At 30.7% G+C, this 12231-nt stretch overlaps 1 protein-coding gene across 3 annotated transcripts in view; it reads right to left on the bottom strand.

The window, feature by feature from the left end:
• Positions 1-806: 806 nt before the first annotated feature.
• Positions 807-12231, bottom strand: part of LOC140437365 (nose resistant to fluoxetine protein 6-like) — an 83359-nt gene continuing 71934 nt past the window's right edge. For all 3 annotated transcript variants that reach the window (XM_072526854.1, XM_072526853.1, XM_072526852.1), the window contains exons 11-14: positions 11945-12131; positions 10695-10837; positions 9264-9377; positions 807-911 (exon numbers count right to left, since the gene is read on the bottom strand). In XM_072526854.1, the coding sequence (XP_072382955.1) occupies positions 9270-9377; positions 10695-10837; positions 11945-12131 (438 nt within the window). In that variant the 3' untranslated portion in view covers positions 807-911; positions 9264-9269. The remainder of the gene's footprint in view (positions 912-9263; positions 9378-10694; positions 10838-11944; positions 12132-12231) is intronic.

The raw sequence follows: 12231 nt of genomic DNA, 5'->3' as shown, positions 1-12231 counted from the left end.
CAAAAAAAATAGTTTTAGAGCATTGTAATAAATATACTCTAGAGATGGGATTGCAATAAATCTTAATTCCTATGGTCAACAAAACAATGTCGTTATCTGTATATAAAAATACTTTGTTGCTTGTACCTAAACGTATGGTAATTTCTTAGTTATTCGTTAAGAAACTCTGCCACTGAATAATATGGTCTTTAAGATAGATAGGTTTTTGTCAATTTACGGAACTAAAGAAAGAATTTATAGATTTAAGTTGCAAAGGGAGATGGGTATAATTTTTTTGCCGAATATAATATAGATTTCTTTACTTACTCAGTGAACGGGTCGGCAAATACACATCAAAGCTTAAATTTTTGTTAAGTGGTCATGATTGGTTTTTGCTGGAAAAACATGTAGGTGTTTACGAATTCAGTTTCTAGAATATATAAAGAGGGAGGAGTTAAAATCCCGTTATTTTTAAAGTAGCTTCTGCAATGTGTTATTCTACTGAGGTCAAAAAGATACCGTATTGCCCTTTTTTGTAATTTAAAAATAAAATCAGATTGGGCAGCTTTACTAGAACCCCAAAAAGAAAGGCCATATCGAAGATGAGACTCAAACAAACAACAGTATATTATTTTGGAAGATGCTAAATTGCCACATTTTGCAATTTTATGCCCAAAAGTTGGTCAAGCCGACCAGTTAGAGACCATAGTATTTTTAACTGATCTTAGAATTCCAGATTATCATTGTTATTTGAAATTGATGGTAATTAAAATTGATATCAATTTAACTGGCTGAATAAAATGAAGAGGAAAGAAAACAAAAGAAAAAAATATTATTTTTTTTATTAAAAATTTATTTACAGTAGTCTTCTTGATCCAGTTTATAAAACAATTTTAATACTGATGTAATGCAACTCTTGTAGGTAACGGTTTCTAAAAAATAAAAATAAAAAATAATAAATACTAATATCATCATAAATATGATCAGAGCTCAAATATGTAGTCGAAGTAGTATGAGTGCACTGGCAAATAAAAATATTCTCATTTCATATTTTTGCACAATCTTACTTAAAATAGTCCCTTTTTAACAAAAGTGTATGTTTAAAAAAAATATGATCAAAAATTATTTAAACAATATTTTTTAATAAATTCTGTGCAAAGAATTGCCCTAGTAACTTTTGTGTAAAATGCATCGTTTTCGAGTTATATTTCGAGATTTATTAATATTGGTTCACTAATTTGTTGCTCGTGAAACTGTAAAAAACCAAAGAATACTTAATTTTTACAGAATGACGGTATTAGATTTATGTTTCGATACAGTGCAGCGACAACCGCTGATACGTATTTCGACCTCCTTAGGTCTCGTCAGAACGGTATAGTCACTGCTCTGAACCAAAACAAAAATCTCTCCCGTCCTAGACAATAGTTATAAAAATAACTACATATATACGGATGTAACTACGCCATCTAAACACAAAAAGAGAAATCAAACGATTTCTGCCTAGCGAAACCGAATTCAAATCTTAACCACTGTGCTTCCTAAAACTTGCGAAACAAACAGCTGGATAAATTACTCGGCAAGGGAATCTAAAATTGCATTCCACAAGCCGTTCATCCTGGTCAAAATTCGTAGTGAATTCAGTTTCTGGTACTTCAAACGAAGTAAATAATAAAACAGAATAACGGTATTAGATTTTTGTTTCGATACAGTGCAGCGACAACCGCTGATACGTATTTCGACCTCCTTAGGTCTCGTCAGAACGGTATAGTCACTGCTCTGAACCAAAACAAAAATCTCTCCCGTCCTAGACAATAATTATTAAAATAACTATATACGGACGTAACTACGCCATCTAAATACGTATCAGCGGTTGTCGCTGCACTGTATCGAAACAAAAATCTAATACCGTCATTCTGTTTTATTATTTACTTCGTTTGAAGTACCAGAAACTGAATTCACTACGAATTTTGACCAGGATAAACGGCTTGTGGAATGCAATTTTAGATTCCCTTGCCTAGTAATTTATCCAGCTGTTTGTTTCGCAAATTTTAGGAAACACAGTGGTTAAGATTTGAATTCGGTTTCGCTAGGCAGAAATCGTTTGATTTCTCTTTTTACTTAATTTTTAATAAATAACTGTTGTAAAAATGTACCCACAACCTTAATATTGAGATGAGAGTTCAGTCTTATAGTGTTAGAAATGTAATAATATTATCAGACTAGAAATTTATTTTTGCTCTACTTCTTCCAGCATTCTCTTAATTTCTCTTTTTTAGTTCGAATAAAAACATCAGGTTGCTAATTATTTCTCCTGCTATGCTTATTTCTAGGTTGTCCCATTATAATTCTCTAAAAACATCTTACTCCTCTTTGTTGTGCAACTTCTTCTGTGAGTTTATATAACTATATTTTTAAGGATATTTTACTGTAGAACCAGATTTATAAATCGTTGATATATTCTGGCATTTAGCATGGCGAAAATTATGGCATTCTTGAAATCTACAAAGGCCAAACTTAAAGGTATATTATACACATATTAAGCACGTGGTGTTCGTGTGTATTAAGGTATAAAAAAATTGCTTATTACAAGCTTAAATTTTTATTTTAAGAAGATCTTTTCGGAATTAAATCATTCCATCATCAGTTAACTAAAAGAGAGAGTAAAAATACCAATATTAAAAAACACAAGTTAAAATTTAAATATATAGAAATAACACGTTGGTTTTTTACTACTTACATAAAAAGTTGTTAAAAAACATTGTATGGCCACTTAAAAAAAACTTTCGAAGGACATCCGTATTAAAATATAATCCTCATGGTTTTATCAAGGTAAATGCAATAGACTTAACTTATTGATTATTAAAACTGAAGATGGGGGCATCTTACATGACCCCCTGTAGCTGGTGAAGTTTTTCCGACTTACATTACCTCTGATCTGTTCTGGAGTCTTGGGCTAACTGATATAAAGATGGTATGAAAAATCAGTTAGTACCCATCAATGTCAAGTGGAATGATGTAGTAGGAGCAAAAGTCATTGTGCTTAAGTTTGTGAATAGGCAGTTTTTAGTGAAGTATTGTGTTTTGTGTGTAGTAAAATCAATAGCAATTTTTGGTATTTTAAAAAGGTGGTAGAATGTAAAACAATGAGTGACTGTGATGTAAAATAAATTTGGTATACCAGGGTAAGGCAAAATTTAAGTTAGGTAGTTGAAATTAATAAATCATTTGGAAGCGGTAAAGAGAATGTTATTACCTAATTGTTTCTTGTATGAAGTAGATATAGATAAAAGTTGGTTTGAAATTTGTGGAAGATGAATCGAGGAAAAAGAAATAAAAGAAAGAGAAAGAAAATGAAGTAGGAGATGAATGTAAAGATGTAAGCTGGGGATACTGAAACTGATTGTGATAAGAGATTGATAGATGTGGTGTGAGTATTTATAAGAAAATCTGTGTGATTAGTCAGATGGTAGTTATTGGAGAGGATGGGAAATGGGATATTGGAAAAGTGATGTTAGTGTATTAATGGTGACAAGAATAGAGTTAAGTATGGCGGATTAAATAAGGTGATATTAAGATATGGGAAATTAGAAAGAAATGTAGAAGTAAGTAAAACTAGATGTGTAGTTAACAGAAAGAAAGTTAGATCAGGAAAATAATTGTCGATGAAGTGGAACAAAGTCTCTATTGATGCTGGTGTGACGATTAACACAATTGGGACTGTTTTTCTTTTCCTTGACTATTTCCAAATCCTCAAAAAGGTCAAGTTTGAGATAATCTCTACCTGGGATGTTATGAAGAAGAGAAATATCATCTGGTACCTTGATTGTGTGATTGTGATATTTGAGATGATGGGAGAAAGAAGAAGTGTTATCTAACTTAGAATGTTCTATGGCCCTGGTTACTAGAGATCTACAAGTTCTACCAATATAAGTGGCATCACAGTCAGAACATTGAAGTTTATAAACCCCACTGCGTTTGCTGAAGTCAATAGAGTCCTTACTATTGCATAATGATCTACTCAATTTATTGTTAACTTTAAAGGAAATCTTAATATTTTCAACAGAATTCAGGATAGTGTTTTTGATTGATTCGGAAAGTGTTGGACAGTGAAATGGTAATGAGAAGTAAGATGGGGAATCTGAAGTAATGTTACGGTAAGCTGATTGTTGAAGCAATTTACGTTTCTTTTTATAAATGAGTTTATGGATGATATCTGGGTTGTAGCCATTATTGAAAGCAATCTGTTTGATTATGTTTAGTTCTTGGATGTAGTTAGTGTTGGATAATGGAATGGTTTCTAAACGATGAATGAAGCTGTTGAATGCAGATAATTTGTGTGAAATGGGATGGTTAGAATTGAAATGTATGACATGATCTGTTTGTGTGGGTTTTCTGTAGATGCTATAATCAAAGACATTATTAATTCTATTGATGGAAAGGTCTAAAAAATTGATAGAGAAGTTAGATTCTAATTCCATAGTGAATTTGATATTGGGGTGAATATTATTGATAGTGTTTAATAAGGAAAAGGCTGTATTTGAGTTACCTCTAATGAAAACTAAGCAATCATCAACGTAACGGAACCAGTGTAGAATTGTATTGTTAGTCATGATTTGAGTGGATTCTAGATGATTCATGAAGAGGTCAGCTAAAAAGGGGGAAAGACAACTTCCCATGGCCAAGCCATCAGGTTGTTTATAAAAAATATTATTGAAAGAAAAATAATCTTGTGATAAACAAAAGGAAAGTATTTCTATTATTGGTGTGATGACTGAGGGATTAGTTGATTTAGATGTGAGAAGGTCCTGGACTAACTGAATAGTTTCAAGTTTAGGTACAGAAGTAAAGAGATTGCTAACGTCAAATGAAAGCATAGTCATATCTGGTAGGAGTTTTATGTGATTAAGTTTGGATATAAGTTGGGATGAGTTTTTGATGGAAAAAGTGGGAGAAAAACTTGTTATGTCCTTGATTACCCTGAGTATGAATTTAGAGATTATGGAGACCGGGGTGTTGATGAAACTGACTACTGGACGGATTGGAATGCCCTCTTTGTGGATTTTTGGAAGACCATACAGTCTAGGAATTAATGGGTTACTAGGGATTTTGTAATATGGTGCATGAAAATCAGTGAAAAAAGTAGAATATTTCTTTAAAAATGCTTTTTGTTTATTAATGAATCTGTTAAGTGGGTCATGTGGAAGTACTATGAAGCCATTATTATTCAAAAAGGTGGAAACTTTGTTGATGTATTCAGTGTGGTCTAGAATTACTAAGCAATTTCCTTTATCTGATTTGGATATTATTAGATTATGGTTTTTTATTTTCTTTTTTATTGAATTTAAAGTTTTTAAACTATTATGATGTGGATGATGAAAATGTGAATTGGAAGTTAAGTTTTTGTATGCAGCATGAAGTTTTTTGAAACAATTATTTCTAATGACATTTTTTTGTTGTAAAGAAATTGAAAGTTTTTCTATGATTATGTCTATTTCTATGGAAAGTTCTTGTAGGTCTATTTCAGAGATGTCTGTGGGAATAGAAAATTGGAGGCCATGATTCAAGAGTTCTAATTCATCTTGTGAGAAATTTATATTGGATAAATTTTTGATTCTAGGGTTAAATTTGAAGTTAGAAAATTTGGATCTATTATTAGAAGAATTGGTGGACACTAAATGTGACTTCTGTTGAATGAAGTCACATTTAGTGTCCACCAATTCTTCTAATAATAGATCCAAATTTTCTAACTTCAAATTTCACCCTAGAATCAAAAATTTATCCAATATAAATTTCTCACAAGATGAATTAGAACTCTTGAATCATGGCCTCCAATTTTCTATTCCCACAGACATCTCTGAAATAGACCTACAAGAACTTTCCATAGAAATAGACATAATCATAGAAAAACTTTCAATTTCTTTACAACAAAAAAATGTCATTAGAAATAATTGTTTCAAAAAACTTCATGCTGCATACAAAAACTTAACTTCCAATTCACATTTTCATCATCCACATCATAATAGTTTAAAAACTTTAAATTCAATAAAAAAGAAAATAAAAAACCATAATCTAATAATATCCAAATCAGATAAAGGAAATTGCTTAGTAATTCTAGACCACACTGAATACATCAACAAAGTTTCCACCTTTTTGAATAATAATGGCTTCATAGTACTTCCACATGACCCACTTAACAGATTCATTAATAAACAAAAAGCATTTTTAAAGAAATATTCTACTTTTTTCACTGATTTTCATGCACCATATTACAAAATCCCTAGTAACCCATTAATTCCTAGACTGTATGGTCTTCCAAAAATCCACAAAGAGGGCATTCCAATCCGTCCAGTAGTCAGTTTCATCAACACCCCGGTCTCCATAATCTCTAAATTCATACTCAGGGTAATCAAGGACATAACAAGTTTTTCTCCCACTTTTTCCATCAAAAACTCATCCCAACTTATATCCAAACTTAATCACATAAAACTCCTACCAGATATGACTATGCTTTCATTTGACGTTAGCAATCTCTTTACTTCTGTACCTAAACTTGAAACTATTCAGTTAGTCCAGGACCTTCTCACATCTAAATCAACTAATCCCTCAGTCATCACACCAATAATAGAAATACTTTCCTTTTGTTTATCACAAGATTATTTTTCTTTCAATAATATTTTTTATAAACAACCTGATGGCTTGGCCATGGGAAGTTGTCTTTCCCCCTTTTTAGCTGACCTCTTCATGAATCATCTAGAATCCACTCAAATCATGACTAACAATACAATTCTACACTGGTTCCGTTACGTTGATGATTGCTTAGTTTTCATTAGAGGTAACTCAAATACAGCCTTTTCCTTATTAAACACTATCAATAATATTCACCCCAATATCAAATTCACTATGGAATTAGAATCTAACTTCTCTATCAATTTTTTAGACCTTTCCATCAATAGAATTAATAATGTCTTTGATTATAGCATCTACAGAAAACCCACACAAACAGATCATGTCATACATTTCAATTCTAACCATCCCATTTCACACAAATTATCTGCATTCAACAGCTTCATTCATCGTTTAGAAACCATTCCATTATCCAACACTAACTACATCCAAGAACTAAACATAATCAAACAGATTGCTTTCAATAATGGCTACAACCCAGATATCATCCATAAACTCATTTATAAAAAGAAACGTAAATTGCTTCAACAATCAGCTTACCGTAACATTACTTCAGATTCCCCATCTTACTTCTCATTACCATTTCACTGTCCAACACTTTCCGAATCAATCAAAAACACTATCCTGAATTCTGTTGAAAATATTAAGATTTCCTTTAAAGTTAACAATAAATTGAGTAGATCATTATGCAATAGTAAGGACTCTATTGACTTCAGCAAACGCAGTGGGGTTTATAAACTTCAATGTTCTGACTGTGATGCCACTTATATTGGTAGAACTTGTAGATCTCTAGTAACCAGGGCCATAGAACATTCTAAGTTAGATAACACTTCTTCTTTCTCCCATCATCTCAAATATCACAATCACACAATCAAGGTACCAGATGATATTTCTCTTCTTCATAACATCCCAGGTAGAGATTATCTCAAACTTGACCTTTTTGAGGATTTGGAAATAGTCAAGGAAAAGAAAAACAGTCCCAATTGTGTTAATCGTCACACCAGCATCAATAGAGACTTTGTTCCACTTCATCGACAATTATTTTCCTGATCTAACTTTCTTTCTGTTAACTACACATCTAGTTTTACTTACTTCTACATTTCTTTCTAATTTCCCATATCTTAATATCACCTTATTTAATCCGCCATACTTAACTCTATTCTTGTCACCATTAATACACTAACATCACTTTTCCAATATCCCATTTCCCATCCTCTCCAATAACTACCATCTGACTAATCACACAGATTTTCTTATAAATACTCACACCACATCTATCAATCTCTTATCACAATCAGTTTCAGTATCCCCAGCTTACATCTTTACATTCATCTCCTACTTCATTTTCTTTCTCTTTCTTTTATTTCTTTTTCCTCGATTCATCTTCCACAAATTTCAAACCAACTTTTATCTATATCTACTTCATACAAGAAACAATTAGGTAATAACATTCTCTTTACCGCTTCCAAATGATTTATTAATTTCAACTACCTAACTTAAATTTTGCCTTACCCTGGTATACCAAATTTATTTTACATCACAGTCACTCATTGTTTTACATTCTACCACCTTTTTAAAATACCAAAAATTGCTATTGATTTTACTACACACAAAACACAATACTTCACTAAAAACTGCCTATTCACAAACTTAAGCACAATGACTTTTGCTCCTACTACATCATTCCACTTGACATTGATGGGTACTAACTGATTTTTCATACCATCTTTATATCAGTTAGCCCAAGACTCCAGAACAGATCAGAGGTAATGTAAGTCGGAAAAACTTCACCAGCTACAGGGGGTCATGTAAGATGCCCCCATCTTCAGTTTTAATAATCAATAAGTTAAGTCTATTGCATTTACCTTGATAAAACCATGAGGATTATATTTTAATACGGATGTCCTTCGAAAGTTTTTTTTAAGTGGCCATACAATGTTTTTTAACAACTTTTTATGTAAGTAGTAAAAAACCAACGTGTTATTTCTATATATTTAAATTTTAACTTGTGTTTTTTAATATTGGTATTTTTACTCTCTCTTTTAGTTAACTGATGATGGAATGATTTAATTCCGAAAAGATCTTCTTAAAATAAAAATTTAAGCTTGTAATAAGCAATTTTTTTATACCTTAATACACACGAACACCACGTGCTTTGTATTCAACAGGTATACTAGCCACTCCTGGATATTTCCACTTCATGGTTTGTTCCAGTTTCACTTTTAATTATACACATATTGTTTTTATTATTTGTATAACTGTGCATGTTCCTAAATTCTGGCTGCTTCTTTAATTTGTATAGCTCAAATTTCCTTTCCACTCTATTTGTTATTATTATTCTTATAAATAGCTTGCATGTTTTGGACTGGAGACTTATTGGTCGGACATTTTTCAGATCTTCTATACCACATTTTTTGTCCACATCAGTACGACCAATAATTTTACCCATTGGACTGGAATATCTTCTTTTGATATGCTTTCGTTAAATAGATTTACCAGTTTGTTTTTTAGTTTCGTGTTACTTTCCTTTAACATCTTAGGTAAAATCTCATCATAGTCCACAGCTTAATTAATTTTACCTTACAATAAGTATAACTTACCTAAAACTAAGAAAAAATAACACGCTCCAATGCAAATGCAGGGTACTCGAACACCAGTAGCCAAACTATTGAAAGTCCAAATGAAAGCATAAATAATCCCCAAAACCAGTAAGCCTAAGAACAAAAAAAGTTTTATTAACTCTACTATTTGAAAATATACTACACTTACACCGCACGAAATTTTTATTCTATTATTGAAGTATTGTTACATAAGTCGGAAAATCCAATTTTAATTTACGTTAACTTTTATACAATGAGACATAAAAGTTATTTAGTACTAATGGTTTGTGGTATTCTTGGATTTTCATCGTAAATTTACACGATGAAACATACTTCATTAGAACGTGGTCAATATAGAAAATTTGTACTTATAAAATTATTCGTTCTGCCAGTTTTAGAATAATATATACGTCAGGTACAAAATTATGGAATAAATAAATTTTTTCGAGTATAGGTGATTTTGAAAACAAATTCCGAAACATTTGTTTGCATGAATATCGTACTATTGACGTTATCCATCTGGGTGTGATGACGTAATCCATAATTATTTTAAGTGAGAATAGGGGAAAATGGGTTAGTTCATTATGAAAGACTATCACTTAAAAATATTTAAAAAAAATTGCTTTTTGCTTAGATTAAATGTTTAATTTGTCAGCAACTTACCTCTTGGCGGTAATTGAACCGACAACGACAATTTTCTAGAATATTGTGATTCATTTCCGTAGATATATTTGTAGCATAAATTTTTCCTTTAACTATCGAATATTTAAATATATAAAATTTATTTAATACGCCCCTGGCTGGTACGTAACAATAATCTGAAGTTTTGCGACTTAGCTTTCCAACTAAAACACGAGTAGCCTTTCGCAAACGTTTTAATTTTTTTGCTTACCCTATCCCCAAGCCCAGTAGTTATTCAGTCACCCCTTTCAATCCTCTATGAGCAAATTATAAATTGTTATATATTACGTATTTCCAATCTAATTCTTATTTTTAAATCCTGTTTATTTTGTGGTTTATAAATGTAAACTTTTTATTTTAAATAACCAAATAAGAAAAAATCAGGTGGTTAAAAAATCTGGAGATCTTGTGAGCCACTCTATTGCTCCTCGTCTGCCAATATATCTAAGATCTAAGATCCAATTATTCTAAGAAAACATGTTTAAAATATCGTAAATAGGAGCTGCAAAGTGCAGTGGTGTACCGTCTTGTTGATAACATTCTTTTATTTGGAAAATTACGATCATTTTCATTTGGAAAAAAAGTCCTGGCGAGTAATATAATTGAAATCATAGAAAGAAATATATTGTCTGAACAGTTCTTATTCTAATAAAATGTTCTGCTCATCTGCTTGTGAATTATAACGAAATATAGATAATAAGGACATTAAAAAAACTTCATATTACCGTTAAATTAAAAAAATCTACTTACTATATTAAAGTCACTAAAATATATTGCAGTCTTTTGTGAATAAACGATTGGATATATAGCTTGCACATGGACGAGATAGATACTGTATGTAAATTTATTCATAAATTGAAAAAATGGAAGGGAGAGAAAAGTGTTCACGTAACCTAAAACAAAAAAATACAATTATTTTTTAAATGTGTCGACACTTTTTATAATTTTTATTAGTTAAATTTTAATTCCAGATTTTTTGTAACCCATTTTTTTAATTTTTATTACACTTTTTAGTACACTAGAGTTACTAGAGATAAAGAGAAAATGTTAATCTTAACTACCCTTAAGGATGCTTTATATGCCTACTTTAACTATATTGTGGTTTTTGTTATTTGCCAGTAAACTATTCAGAGCAGCAGCAAATAAAGTGATAATTCGTTCAGACCAGAAATAAATTTTGAAATTTTGACGAATGACGCAGAGAGCAGACAGAAAGTATTCGAAAAAAAAAAAAGAGTTAGAACACGCTGGGACTGGGTTGAGTGATATTGATACGTACATAGTTTACAACTCGAGTTTACTTCTCTTACAAAATATTTCCGGTAATGGAGAAAAATTGTTAGGAATATTGGAAGAAATTACGATCCTCAGTAATGGAGAAACGACATAAGAGATAAAAAAAAAGATGTAAAGACGAAATCGATGAGGATGCCAGGAACTGTCAAATACTTTAAGAACTTCCAAGAACAATAAAATTAAGAATAAATGAGATTTATAGCATTTTCTAAATCAGCAATCTCCAACAAATTCTACATTTGATAAAAAAATCATGTGTCTGCAGCTCTTGAGACTTATATAGATGTATCGAATTTGAGAAAAATACTGAATAATTTCAATAAGAAAAATTCAGTTTAACCAAGGAGGTTTAATGATTTGCATAGTTTCATATTACATAGGGTTTTAGCAATATAGATTAATTTAATATTATAATTTTAGTTCAAGCAAGTTTTATTTGATTTAGGTTCTTTTTTTCTTTTTGAAATATTGTTATTGAATTTTATAAAAATATCTAATCTTTATTGTTTTATTGCTATATTAAAAAACAAAAATATAGGTAAATTATATGTTAAAAATATGTAAAAATTTTGTTGTAACAATGTAATTTTCTCTGAGATATCGTCTGTGTATAACTAAAATATGCTATCTGCGAAAGCTTAATATACCGCCCGACGAGAGGTTAAATTTTTAATATCAAAAATACGAGATCTCCCAAAACTTACCCCCATGATTTGTAGCACATGCCCAAATGATCCAGCTTATTGCTAAACAAAATGACGGTCTTATCAATGCAATATAAAAGGAATTTTCTAACCGTCGATAATCGGGTCCTCTTAATGTACTATGTCCACCAAAAATACAAACTATCATAAGTGAAAAGCTAAAAAGCCATGCTGGTAAGATAATTTTCTAAAAATGATAATAAAATACATGGTATAGTAAATATATTGAATTTTATTCAAAATATTGTTTTATTATTATATTAAACAAGAAAAATACTGGTATATTT

This window comes from Diabrotica undecimpunctata, chromosome 3 (genome assembly GCF_040954645.1).
Source record: "Diabrotica undecimpunctata isolate CICGRU chromosome 3, icDiaUnde3, whole genome shotgun sequence".
NCBI classification, from domain to species: domain Eukaryota; kingdom Metazoa; phylum Arthropoda; class Insecta; order Coleoptera; family Chrysomelidae; genus Diabrotica; species Diabrotica undecimpunctata.
The sequence above is the reverse complement of the archived record's forward strand: the minus strand, read 5'-3'. Positions and strand labels throughout refer to the sequence as shown.